General features: G+C 34.6%; 2 protein-coding genes and 1 non-coding gene across 5 annotated transcripts; 1 reads left to right on the top strand and 2 right to left on the bottom strand.

Moving 5' to 3' along the window:
* Positions 1-2,109: 2,109 nt before the first annotated feature.
* Positions 2,110-5,616, bottom strand: LOC122401319 (27 kDa hemolymph protein-like). Its single transcript, XM_043403390.1, has 4 exons — positions 5,216-5,616; positions 3,328-3,825; positions 3,077-3,245; positions 2,110-2,992 (listed from the first exon to the last, which is right to left on the bottom strand). The coding sequence occupies exons 1-4, from the start codon at positions 5,256-5,258 to the stop codon at positions 2,782-2,784; spliced, it is 921 nt and encodes a 306-aa protein (XP_043259325.1). The 5' UTR covers positions 5,259-5,616; the 3' UTR covers positions 2,110-2,781.
* Positions 5,617-7,423: 1,807 nt separating this feature from the next.
* Trnag-gcc lies at positions 7,424-7,494 on the top strand. Its single transcript has one exon. It is a non-coding gene; the product is annotated as a tRNA-Gly (tRNA).
* Positions 7,495-8,328: 834 nt separating this feature from the next.
* LOC122401222 (calcyphosin-like protein) lies at positions 8,329-13,505 on the bottom strand. Of its 3 annotated transcripts, none has more exons than XM_043403213.1 (6): positions 13,386-13,505; positions 12,398-12,427; positions 11,894-12,050; positions 11,256-11,433; positions 10,978-11,187; positions 8,329-10,625 (listed from the first exon to the last, which is right to left on the bottom strand). In XM_043403213.1, the coding sequence occupies exons 3-6, from the start codon at positions 12,046-12,048 to the stop codon at positions 10,524-10,526; spliced, it is 645 nt and encodes a 214-aa protein (XP_043259148.1). In that variant the 5' UTR covers positions 12,049-12,050; positions 12,398-12,427; positions 13,386-13,505; the 3' UTR covers positions 8,329-10,523. The 3 variants fall into 3 exon arrangements, with proteins under 3 accessions (XP_043259148.1, XP_043259146.1, XP_043259147.1); XM_043403211.1 differs by having other exon boundaries at positions 12,398-12,483; positions 13,386-13,496; XM_043403212.1 differs by lacking the exon at positions 13,386-13,505 and having other exon boundaries at positions 12,398-12,824.
* Between the last annotated feature and the right edge of the window lie 264 nt (positions 13,506-13,769).

Genomic DNA, 13,769 nt, shown 5'->3' with positions numbered 1-13,769 from the left:
CTATTTCACACTTCCTTAGAGTCAGCATTGTTATCGAATTCCTCTTTCTTTCTCAAGAGGCCTGCACGCGGAGATTCGTAAAGCGGGTCAATATTGTCATCAAATTCCTATCTCTTTTTCAATAACCTTACACATAGAAGTCAGCAAAGCAAATTCAGCACTTAAGCATGGGTTAAAAACCCAAGAATTAGGTCAGTGCGGGGCAGTCAGTTATTAAGTCGCGAGGTGCGTGCTGTCTGTCCCGGATAGTTCGTAAAGCAGAGTTCGTCGGTCAATCCGCGAAGGACTTTAACTACCCGTTAACCATTTTCTGTTCAAAATTTATTGTTATTATTATTATTATCATTATATTCTCACTAGTAATATAAATGTTTAGTGCAATTCCCCAAAATTCAAGCTACGACTGTTGTGCAAGGTGAAAGAGGAAAAGAAAGAGAGAGAGAGAACACAGCGCTAGTATGGTGAGCAGGAAATTCGTAATCTATCTGTACCCGTCAGCCAAATTTCAGATCTTCTGTTTCACGAAATACATATATATCAATTTCGATTTCATTTCGTTTCTTTCTTTAATATACATTTTCCCAGACTTGTATTCAACGAGCGAGGAGTTTGTATAAGCTCAGATCAACTCCGATCCCATATACATACGTTTCCTTCGAGAACTCGAAGGTGTTAAGCGTTACGCCGGGGTACGAGCAATCGCTCACAACCACCTACCATCATCCTCCCTTACCCCGCACGTAGCAATAGGAGGTAAACCTTGTTTAGATCATTTATTTTAATTAAAGCTAAAATATTTAAGGAATATCTAAAAAACTTCATGTACATAATGTTGTTCAGATTCAGACAAAATGTTGGCAATATCGCGGATGCTTTACCAAAATCATCAACAGGAGTCCGGTACCTCACGTATTTGAAACTATACATATATGTATAGCGACTAGTTAACAAAGTATGTAAACAAATATATTTTAATTATATCTGTTTTAAAAGCATGTGTGGCCTTTTGCCGTATAAAAAATTAGGAAATATGAATGAATAATTCTTTAACAATTTTTCCAAAAACACTTTTCTAAAAAATCTGAAAAAATTACGCATTAATAGTCATAATGTTACGCTATAACTGTAAAAATATGAACATGGTCACGTAAGTAATTAAGGCAATATAAAGCTTTTTCAACATTTTTATGACTACGTTCCACCCCTTCGAAAAATCTGAAAAATTAGAGATTACTAGTTTTTTTGAGAGCTTTATACTGTATAAAAACAAACGTGGTCACTTGATAACTTCGACAAAAAATTGCCGGTTAAAATATTTTCGAATTTTTTAAAAATCGAATTTGCATTCAAAAATTCTGAAAAAATTCTCGACTATGTACATCAATCGATCGAATAACCATGATTTTTTCATAATTTTTAATTGAGCAGAACGGGAGATATTAAGGATAAACCAAAAAATGATTTTCACCCCGTTATTACCCCTGTAGTAGAGATACCGGGTTGAAACTCTGTGAAAAGGGGTTTTTTCGAACCATCTATCGAGTGGTATTAATCCCGTTCAATTTGGTTTGAAGGCACTTCTACCATGCTTATTTGGCTAGACCCTTTATAGTATATGAATTTATAAACTTACAAAATTCAAGAATTTACAAAATAATAGTATTCATACATTTACTATAAATTTATGCAATTTAAGAACATACAAAATTTTACAATTTTATACAGAATCAGCGTAATACTGTAAAGGAATTCAATTACTGTACAAAATATGGCAGTTCATAAATCGTAATGTTTAAAATTCTGTTTTGTTGTAATTATCGCTTAATAAATTAAGGTTTTCGAATGTGCAATATTTTCTGGAACACTGTAATGTCTACGATCGTAACTGATTTTATTTAAAAAATGGTAGAGTAAAAGGAAGGAAGGAAGGAAGGAAAGAAGGAATGAAGGAGGAAGGCTTTTCCTTGGAAGAAAAATAAAATAGATACAAACATTAAAAGGAGTTACGCACAACTCTTGTAACAATCGTATGTTATTTTATATTCTCGAAGTATAAAAACAATGTTAAAAAAAATATAAACAACGATTTTTAAGTTTTCCTTTACAAGAACGATGCATTTTTGTTACGATAAGAATGTAACAATAAATCGATGAATTTATTCATACCTGTGATTCAAAGTTAATAATGCATTCTTTTAAATATTAAAAAATTAAAAAACACAGTTTCTACAACGTAACAGAAATAATAGGTGAATGATGAATACAATTGTGTGAGTTGTATTATTCCATATAATTAATAGTATTTATATTACAAGATTGTATCAACTTGCTCAAATATGTAACTATAGTACAAAATTTAACATATTCAAAGTGTAGCAAAGTCAAGGAATGTTGTCCTTATTGTAGTTATAGTTTACATTTAGATTTTGTTTATGCTTACAGATGGACACCTATGAATATGTCAGTCTTTTCTGAAGCACCTCAATTATTAATAACTATTTTAGCCAAATATAATAGTCATGTATAAGTTAGACATTAAACAGATTATAAACAGAAAAAAATTATTTGCTATTTCTTGAATATGTTACCTGACTTTCTTCTTTGATATCACTTAAGTTCAAATTATACTCGAAAGAAAAATATCACATCCCATAAGATATTTTATTAGAATATATGGTGATCGAAAGAAATATGTAATTGATTACAAAATCATTTGATTGCATGTATTCGTTGACGCTGAATCATGATATGTATAACATGTGAAATTTAGTTAAATTTACTTCAGATGAATTTTAATAATAAAAATACTATGCTTATCGTTGCTAGAAAATTAATTGTAGACCTAGAAGCAGCACTTTGAACCGTCATTAAACCCTCACATGGCGTTACCCGTAAAATAAAATTAAATATAGAGTCTACAATGTTTGCTGGTGTTGGGTCTGAACATTTTTCCAGTTCATTCACGATACATGTTTTAAGAGTAGAAACGTCCCTGTACATAAATATTTAATACAATTTGATGTATAAACACAATTCAAAAGTTTAAATCAATGTACATAGCTTAATATTTACGTACGTGCATTCCTTAGGTCCAAGAATAAGAGATGGAAGGCTGTCCAATCCTCCTAAAAGTCTATTATTAGAATCCATAGGGGGTAAGTAATTTCCAAATGTAGTATTGACACAATTTTCAATTTCTTGTTGCTTTGATTGTAAACATTCTGGTCCATCGGCAGATATAAAAACTGAATAATACGAATTTTATTTAATTAATTTCTGAAAGTTGTTGGTAATATATGTACAAATGTTTTAATATTTGTCACATACGGGCAATGCGATCTCCTTCCTTGAAGCATATAAAACTGAGGAGAGAGTCAGTGATATTTTGAATTATTTTCTTATTTTCCCTTTCTTTTGGTTCCAAACAAGGTTCTATGGCTGCTGTAAAGTTGCTCACACACTTCTTAAGAATAGGAGTTCTGCGGCAGTAATTTTTGAACACAATATCCAAATCTCCAGTAGGTTTATATTTTTCCATTTCTTCTTGTAGTACCGTAATGTTGACGAATGATTTAAGGCACTGCATTATCTCATCCTTGGCACGATCAGCATTTTCAAATGCACCTTCTCCTCCATTTTTATTGCATTTTTGTTTGAATAGGCTTTTTGCCTCATTAAGTTCTGGAATCGCGGATGTATTCAGATTCTCTACAACTGAGATCACTGATGCGTTACTATTGTTCAAATCTATGACATTTGAAACTTTGTTTAATACTGTGTCTACAATAGGTTCATTTCCTTGCGAATTGGTGTGCCCAAGGAGACCTGAAATAAAAATAGAAATTCAAATTAATTCGATTTATGACATTGATGGATTAAACAAAATAAATTTTCACAGCCTAAATCTTTCAAAAAACATTAAAATCACGACGAAATATTTTTTTCTAAGTTAAGGTAACTGTTGAACGACGAATTATCGATGACCCTCTGATACACGGATTTAAAAATTAATTTAATAAAACGTCTTATACATGAATGAAAATTAGACTACAAAAGATTAAGGTCTACGTATATAACCTCTAGCTGCCTTTTTACGGCTTGAGCTTGAAATGTCGAAGCTCTACAGATCGGTTTTAAAATCTGTTAGTATGCATCGACAAAGGCGAAAAAAAGCACGTCACTGTAATTGCAAATTATCTTTCCTTCTGTCTACATATTTTTCAAGGACATATCTAATTTTACTTCGCATTGAAAAATCATATTTAGGTTTAATCGAAATGTTATTTTTACTTGTATCTACATATGCAGTTTCTGCTTTGTTTTTACGGGTAAGCTACGAAGTATATCATAGAATCTATAGCTAAAAGGCTCAACATGAATCATAAATTCTAATACGCAAACTTAGTAGCACGGACATCAATATATTATGCTTACTGTACGTCATTGTATACGCATACGAATTTTTCTTTGTTTTGTTGTTTTCTACGAAAAATAATTGAATGAATTCAAATGTATGTACACAGTAACTAAAGGGTACAAAGTACGGAAGTTAAATCGATATGTATTCGTCACACGTGTATCATAATGATAAGAGTCAAGCCGGCGGAAAGAAAGAATTCAGTAATCGATGATAGCAATTGTTACTCGATACTAATACAAGATTTTTACACGAAATAATTGTCACACTGAACAATTAAGGCCCAAATCGATTTTAATCGTCTGTCGAATCGACAATTCGATATTTCGATGGTGGACTTGATGTCTCAGCAATGATGACTCTTATCGATTATGCGAATATGATCGAAGGTCGCTAGCATTTCTTGATCGCAAATCGACTACGATTTAAGTTTAGCATAGCGCCCTCAGCAAAACAATGCCAGGATTCTTTAAAAAGGCACATACACAAGAAACAAATGTTCGCGTTGCAAATCGAATCTGATTAAACACGTAACGCATAGTCAGTCCTTGGCATTCAAACCTAAGTCACCGGTATTATAAATTATTCCTAACACAAGCTTCGAAAGCTATTATCTTACGAGCATCGAATTCTTTGACCATCTGTCTCTTTCTCTTTCGTTCACACACACAGTTCCCTTTGTTGTTTTACATGCACTATGCGTCATGAATCATCGTCACAGATTCTATCAACGAGTAGAAAACAAAAATGAAGGACCATCTACGTTTTCGAACGTAAAAACAGGTCCGTCGAACTTACCGCAAAGAAACACTACGGCCGTGACTGTCGAGTATTTGGTCATTTCCAATTTTTTCTTTTCACACAGCACCACGTTCGGGCGGAAAGTATTGTGGACTCTTTTCAACGTCGAAACCACTGTGCCTGCGAAGTATCTTCGCAGGAAATATGCACGTATACGACACGAACGAAATGGAAATGCACCTTCAGTTACGCATCACGATTACTGTCGTGTTGGCTTTATGCGTTGTGCTGCCACTGTTTGTTATGAGAGGCGTACAGCAATGTGTCAGCGTTGCTCGGAAAATCGGTGAAAGGGAGAAGAACGAAAACGAAAGAGCGAGACGTGATTGGAGAAGCAGAGGACAGAACGACACTCCGTGAACATGCATGAACGACACTTCGATACTGAAGCTACTGGGCGCGTGCGCTCAACTTATATAAACTTCATGTATGCTCCCTTCTACCCCCAGCCATAGTTCCCGTGCTCTAATTTCATGTGGATTATGTTAAATACCTCAAAGTTTCGAATTTCTGCGGATTTCCGACGTTTTAAACTTGTCTTGTCGGAAAGACTTGTTGAAATAGGTTAAATTACCGAGAAAAGTGAAACTGTTTTTTTAGCTTGAAAGATACGAGTTTAGAATTGAACGCAATAGCAATTTAATGGGCTCGTAAATGATGAAATTTACAGGTATCGGAGTAATTTGAAAATGGAAAAGAAAATTGCGAATTATCCATTTAATGAAAATATATAATCTTAATTTGAAAAATATTTTACCAAGATTTTTCTATGGTACAGTGGTTAGTATTTTCGTCTGACACGCGAGAGACCGAAGTTTGATTCTCCGTCGGGGAATTTTAATTTTTATCAACTATTTTGCAATCTGTAGCTTCATACCAATATAAGCGGCTGAAATACTTGCAGGTGTTACTTCCGGTGGGTGATTTTCGAATTCTAGTCAACTAAGCAAGCGACCGCATATGGATTTGAAACGTCATGTCCAAGATAATGATTATATCATCTAAATAAACAACGTTGGCCATGCATAACAGAAATGAATATTAATACGTCTTACGAAGTACATACTCGGTTTTTGTTGTTTAACGGTTCAAGAGTGACTCTATAAAACAACAGATGCAGAATAAAATTTATAAGATGTATGAATTTTCAAATTTTTACAACTTTGCAAATTTGTAAATTTCTCTTAAATATGTAAATTGCTAAAAGTTCTTTAAAAATTTGTTATTTATAGTAGAAGTACATGTCTTATGCAAGTATTTTTCAATAGCGATGTTCTGTTTTTCAGTGTCTGTAATTATTGACTTGTCCATATTGTAATCATTTGTTAATGAAGTTGCGCTTATACCGCTCATGAGATCTGTTATTATTTCGTAACTGATTGCTATAGTTAGCATTACGCTTTTTTGTCTTGGCGACATTTAGAATGCCTCGTGAATAGTTCATTCTACTAATCACATAATCTTATCGATGCTAAATAGTAACCAATGTGCAATTGATTAGATTTAACGACTTAATGATATTTTTTCAGTTTTTTGATGAAATGTTATACATATGTCGGACGTTGCAAAGGTGAAAATCTTGATCCAAAATACACTATAGAAACATTAGAGCATTGTGACGAACATACATACATATATGATGGTATGGGCATCGTTGTTCAAATGGAATTGAGGAAGAGATTCCTCTGAAGGTTATTTATATAAAGTTATCGGAGCTATGTCCTGTGAATTGAAATTTGTACTTTTCATCACCAAAATGTGTCCGTACTCCTAATTCAGCGGACAAGGTTCGTAGATAACAGAACCGTTTCGAAATGAAAGATCCTGCATCAGGGGGCAAAGTCCGCTAATGGAGAAGATCGTTTGCAGGGTATCCGAAGAGTAAAGTCCGACTGTGACGCGGTTAGCAGCATAAATAAAAAAAGAAAAGAAGGTAAAATTGTTCTAGATGCATAACATTGTTCTTTATTTTATTGTATACACTGTTCCGCGTAAGTTTATTTTACAAAAAACATATTGATATGACAGCAACATACCAAGATGCACTATACAGTAGATTTTCTTTTTCCCCTATTTCTAAATGTAATGTTAATCTAAATGTAATCTATACATTTATAAATTCTATAATAGTTAATTCTATAGGTTATCGAATGTAGTCTATATTATGCATTTACATTCTTGTGGTTATACAATAATAGACAAGAAGCATCGGTGGTTCAGTGGTAGAATGCTCGCCTGCCACGCGGGCGGCCCGGGTTCGATTCCCGGCCGATGCAATTTCTTTTTTTATTTTTGTTTCAACATTTTTATTTTATATTCACAGTTAAGATCACATATTTTTATTAATAGATAGACGAATCGATGTATCGATGAAGTATCACACCAGTGATGTAAGTTATATCAATAACACGCGTGGTGTAATAGTTCTTTTTTTTCTATTCGTCGTTACATTTGTTATAAGGCTCGACATAACAATTACGGGCAAAAAAGAGATTACGTAAACAGAATGAATGTCGAGACGATGCGAGATTCGCATAAAAAATATGCATTTTGCATACGAGTTAAGATTTATCCGTCACACATAATAATCATCGTATTCAAAGGAGCATTACCTCTCCTTGAATGATATTCCATTACTCTAATTAGGGTTAATATCTACGTATTAAAGTCAACGATATTGAGAAGAGTATAAGAAAATGAGAAGTATCTAAGATTCCTGAAGATGCTTAGTAAAATAATATAGTGCTTGTCAGGCAGTATGATCACAGACGAGGTATACAAGTAGACCTTACACTTTATGGACTTTCCTGTCTCAAAATGTGAGTTAATGATTGGTGAATGCATATCATTTGATACACGAGATTGTACATATATGACTATGATTATGACTATATGTATATGTCTATGATACATATATGTTTGTACACATATGACCGAACATACCGAAGCGTCAATCGCCAAATTTCAATTTTAAAACATTCAAGGCCTGTTCCATCTATCTCTCTTTTACATTCTTAGAAACTAGATTACTAAACTAGAGAGATAGAAGGAAGTAGAGTTCCTTCGATCTTCTGGTTTAGTTATGTCAAGCAATTATTTCGTTTAAAGGGAGCAAGTAAATTAAATAAAATCAATTTTTCGTCAAACGGTACTCAAAGTTAAACAAGTAAATTTTGGATGAGTAAAATAAGAGAGGGGGGAGATTTAAATACTTCTTACCACTGGTCAGCAAGTGGTCACCATTGGTCAATAGTGGTCAGTAGTGGTCCGCATTGATCCACCTTCCCCGGAGACCGTCACAAAACTGAGAAATTTTGGTCAAAGCAGTCCCACATATGCCTCATGTAAAATGGCGGAAGAGAGGGGAGAGCAATGTCAGTCATCTCAACTGTCCGTTCGATGTCTCGACAAATTATTTCGCGAAAAATTAATATATACTTATATTGATAGGTCCTTTAATTATTTATATATCACATATTGTTTAATTCTTTTCCTTGATATAAATGAATCAAGATAGTGGCGATTTAATAAATATCACTTGGAATGTTTATTAATTCATTTATTATGTAATGTCATGTGAACGATTAATAATAATACATATTACTTTAGTAGCGAAATTTTGAAGTACATATGGAAATGTATGCTACTATCATTTATGTAAAACTAAGGGAAATTAAGAAAATATCGCAGATATGAAAACATAGACGATAGTAATGTTTAATTGAATAATTCTAGCACAGCTGAATTAACTGTTCCGTTAATCGATTAATTACTTCAATGAAATTAATCGCATCATACTCAACTCTGAACCGTAAAGTTTTCATTCCGTTTAAAAACAAAAGAATTCTTGTAATTTCATTTTCTTAATTTTGTTGTTCATGCTGTAGTATCGAGATTACAAACTTAATTGTAAAGAAACATTGCGTTTGTGTTTTGTCCAATCGAAATATTCGACGTACTGTTTGCGATTTTGAGTATGATAGATCGTACGTCCATTGCATATGTGTATTTATACTATTGTACAACTATATAATACGTTTTCACTGCATTGGACCCTGTAACCAACTTTTGTTCCTTAGATACTATACATAAATCGTAATTTATAGATCTATATTTATACATATGTATATACTTGGTGGTAATGAAAGTGTGGTACTCTTTTTCAGGATCGATTTCTTGCGCGAAGAGAAATCAAAGAGGTCATTAATATTTTGTAATCTGTAACTCTGTTACCGAGATATAAAAGTTAAAGTTTATTGGAATGTTTTCCTGTTAGCATTATTTATAGCTCGGTTACTTAATCGTGCCACACATGCACGTATTCACATGCTCCGTGATACTCAAACTTCAATGTGCCGAAATGTTGTATTTATCGTGGTACACGCAATAGTTATATTCATACTAATCAAAGTGCTATTTTGCTTTTTTTGTTACAGGTTAACAGAACGGTTGGCATCTTGCACAGCGTTAGACCACTTTTCTTTATATACTTAGATTTAATCACACATAGCATACGTAATTCTCATTATTTTCAGTTGAAGACAATAATATATATATACATAAAATAGTAATGAATATGTGTTCTAAAAATCATATAACAAAGTTTTACGGTATTTTGCAATAAGTTCCCGGCAAAGATATAAAATTTGACTTTCTAGACCAGAATACCCTCTTAACTGTACAACTCTCTACTCTGTGTACACTGCATTTTTCCGCAAACACGAATTTAGCTGGGCATCGAAGAGTAAGTATAACTGAATATAAAATTTGTATTGTATATTTAGGTATTTTATTATCGTTTAGTCGAAAAAGAGTGAACGTCAAACGGTTAAGAAGAAATAATTTATTTTCAGAGTACCGCTCGACAACGGAGTCTCGTTTATACAGAATTATTTATTTTGTGTTCTTTTTCTTGCAGGATGCTTTAATCGTTAGATAATTAAGTATAATTACCCACGCAAAAACTGAGCCTTAAAGCGAAGTTGTGATCGTTAATTGTTAGATAAGAAAAGCCTTGTGACACAAGGGAATGAATCGTGTCCACTGTTTGCAAATCGATATGTCATTATTGGTCACACTGAACTTCAGGTGCACGATATTACATGCTGTCAGTTTGCAAAACGTTGGACACGACCGAGCTAGGGAAGCCACATGGTATGTTCTTCGAACGTTGGCATTGGCCATGACCTGACGTCCTTCGCAAAGCCAATAATTCTGTGTTATGTAACAGCAACCGAATAGATATTATGTCGTAGCTAAATGCTACAAGAAACCTACGTCTCTTGTAAGACGCCGTACCGGTGGTTCAGAGTTTGTAAGCGTTGCGCATCATTAGATCGAAGTACGCATCGTGATCGATACTAGCGCTAATCGCACTATAGTAATTCATAAACTCCTCCTTGGTAACCTGTAATCAACGTATAAACAGTTATTTTTTAAATGAAAACGGTTACTTGTTACTTTATATAGCAGCGTTATTTAAACTGGGGGATACTACCCTTACGAGGGGTGTCTTATAATCCAAGGGGAGTACGAAAGGAAATTATTAATACAAAAAGTGTTTCTAACTTATAGGGTTAAGGTAGCTAATGTTAAATATAATTCATACTATATTTTTATGATAAATACTTTTTAAAGATGATCCTAATATTTCGATCAACAGCAATTTAACATTTGCTACGCGTCTTTAAAGCGATCGAGAACCTCTGTTATAGAGTAGAACGGTATGAGTCATCCTAAAGTGATCTAAATCCACTTACAATGCCGTCTCTTGTGTTGTTCTGCTCGAAATTACCTAGGAACTTGTTCAATATGCTCTCCTCGCTTTCTTCTCCGCTTATGTAACGAGGATGACATTTAACGTTGTACACGCCTTTTAGATCGTCGCACGTGATTAACCCGTCGCCGGATTTGTCCAGTTTTTGGAAAGCCTGATCTACCACGTTCCTGCGGCTCTGGGACATTGGAGGCTGCGTAACCATTTCTCCAATCAGAATGAAAGTTTCACGAAACGTATCGAACGGAAACATCTACGTACCCTTATAGCGACGATGAATTCATCGACGCTGATGTTTCCATCGTCGTCGGTGTCGATTTTATTGAAAATCTCTTGAATTTCATCTTCCGAGACATCCAGACCGGCTTCCATCAAGCCTTTCGTGAACTCTTCAAGACTTAGTTTCTTATTGCCATCATCGTCCATGATACGAAACGCTCTGCGAACGGACAATTATATGAGTTAACTTGCTTTTGAGCATTCCATATTAGGAGATACAAGAGCGACATATGATTTAACATATAATTAAAAATTCCAGTCGTCTGAATCATTCGTCTGTTACGATCGAGAAAAGAGAACACGCTAAAACACTGCCCGAAATTTCCATAAAGTCAGCAGATGTTTTCATGAAATCTTATAACTATACTGCATTAATGAAACGTTGTTTACATACGGAATCTGTTTGTTTCACGAAACAAATACCAGTGAAGCGAGTTTGACTATTCACAGTACAATCTACTTCCTATAGAACCACCTTCCTGAGTTTATAGAAAGGAAATTATATTTCACACACTTAGCAATCCATATTACGGCATGCACTTTATAAAACACACACGAGAATCGTTTCTCGTTCTATAGCGAAGTAAAAAGAAAAAGAAGAAAATAAATTTTCAACTTACCTACCCAGTCCGAGGATGCCATTGGCACCTCTGGCCAGGCAGAGCAAGCGAAGTTTCTCTATGGAATCCGTGGTTGTGTGTACGGCCCGTTGGGCCTTATTGATCATCTCAGTCTGTTGCCTTGTTGTTGCACTCTGCGGTCTGTAGAAGAACATCCCTGGAAAGAGAAACTAGCGCTTGACTCACGTGACGGTTGTGACTCAGGTATCCGAGAAAAGAAGGGGGAATCGAGATGAGATAATTATCTCTCTCCGTACAACTTAAACAAACATGGATACGACACGCAAGATTAAATCGTTCGCTGTTTTAGACAATCGATGCAGCTATAAATAGGACTTGAAAAGGTTCCGAAAATAATTCTTACAAAACGTTCTGATCGAAGAATCAGTTTAAGTTAAGTTCTTGTGTTAAATCTTGTTAATCTTTTCGAGATATTCGTAAACTAAAGTTAAGTGAGACTTATATCGCGTGAAGAAAAATTATTAATTTTCATCGAAATCATACCAGTATTAAGTCCTTGGTTTCTAGGAGGCCCTGCTTGTACCAAACATGATTATCGTGTCGTTTCCTTTTTGGAAAGTCGCTTGAAACTGCAACTCATTGTATTAGTGGAATTGGGTGCCATTTTATTTAATTGCAAGGCGCGGCAAATTGCCTGTCTTCGTTAACCAGTGCCATCCACGCGCAGTTACTTAATTAAATGGAGGCAAAGTGTGGAAAATTGGTTCCGATAGAGTATGGTGGCGGAAAAATATTGAACCAGTTTGAACGTAATTTCGTATCGACTTAGCACTTCGCCGATCGATCAGGAACAGTTGGCGTTACGTGCTGGCCGCAAGTATGCGCAAATTGTCTCCATTAATTATTTAGAAATTCAACGGTAGAGCGGAAATAATAATCAAAGTGCTTGAAAACTAACGTGTAATGAGGCTCGATTACACAAATCGGCGTGTTGGTTTGAAACTTAGATAAACAACTATAGCGTCGATTTATTGATTGCATTAATCAACAGATTGCAAATAATAGTTTATATTCTTTACGATTAAGCTATCTTCCTATTTATTTATGTATATTGAGATAATTTAAACATTTGTATACTCTCATTATCAGTTCATGACTTTATAATAGTGAGAATTCTGGTACAAGAAACAATATTGCTTTGTTGCGTCCTGGATCTGTTAATTGAGCACATCGATAAGGTTTACCTAACAGATCCTACCTTAGCTAAGGATTGATAGTATTAATGTGTTCGAACCAATTATGTACTATAAAACTACCGCGTTCGTTAAACGATTAATAGGATCACGTTTAGATAAGCCTTACTGATAAGTTTAATTAACATGTCTGCGACGAATCATTTTTATAGAAAAACTTCAGAAGGCATACTGCTATCATACAAATTTTTTTAAATATTGAGTTATACACACTGTATAAGCCTTTGTGATTAACAAAGTAGATCATGCCTTATATTATGTTATTTATCTACACTTACCTTGACTTCCAGGAAGCGAGGCTCGAACCGTTTGCACCGGTTCCGTAAAAATAAATCGTGCCAGAGCAACTAGTAAGGATCAGGAAAAAGATGCGTGACACGTCTGATGAAGACCGGAAGGCGAGTGACGATACGGGGATTCCTCTGACGCAGCTATTCGCATTCTATAGGGCGACACACACATTTGGTCGCTCACATGAACGAAGACACTAGCCTGAAAACGAGGTGTGTTCGACGTATACAATGTCCGTACAATAGTCTCTGTACAACGTATCCATAACGACCGACTAGTCACAACACGTGTATCAGCAAAAAATTCACGCGTGATCAATCGCTGATACCGATTTCCTGTCGAAGGACATCAAAGAAAAGGACGATACCTAC

Source organism: Colletes gigas, unplaced genomic scaffold (assembly GCF_013123115.1).
Source record: "Colletes gigas isolate AHSC1104 unplaced genomic scaffold, ASM1312311v1 Colletes_gigas_Sc00023, whole genome shotgun sequence".
NCBI classification, from domain to species: domain Eukaryota; kingdom Metazoa; phylum Arthropoda; class Insecta; order Hymenoptera; family Colletidae; genus Colletes; species Colletes gigas.
Note: the sequence above shows the minus strand (reverse complement) of the source record. Positions and strands in the feature narration are given on the sequence as shown.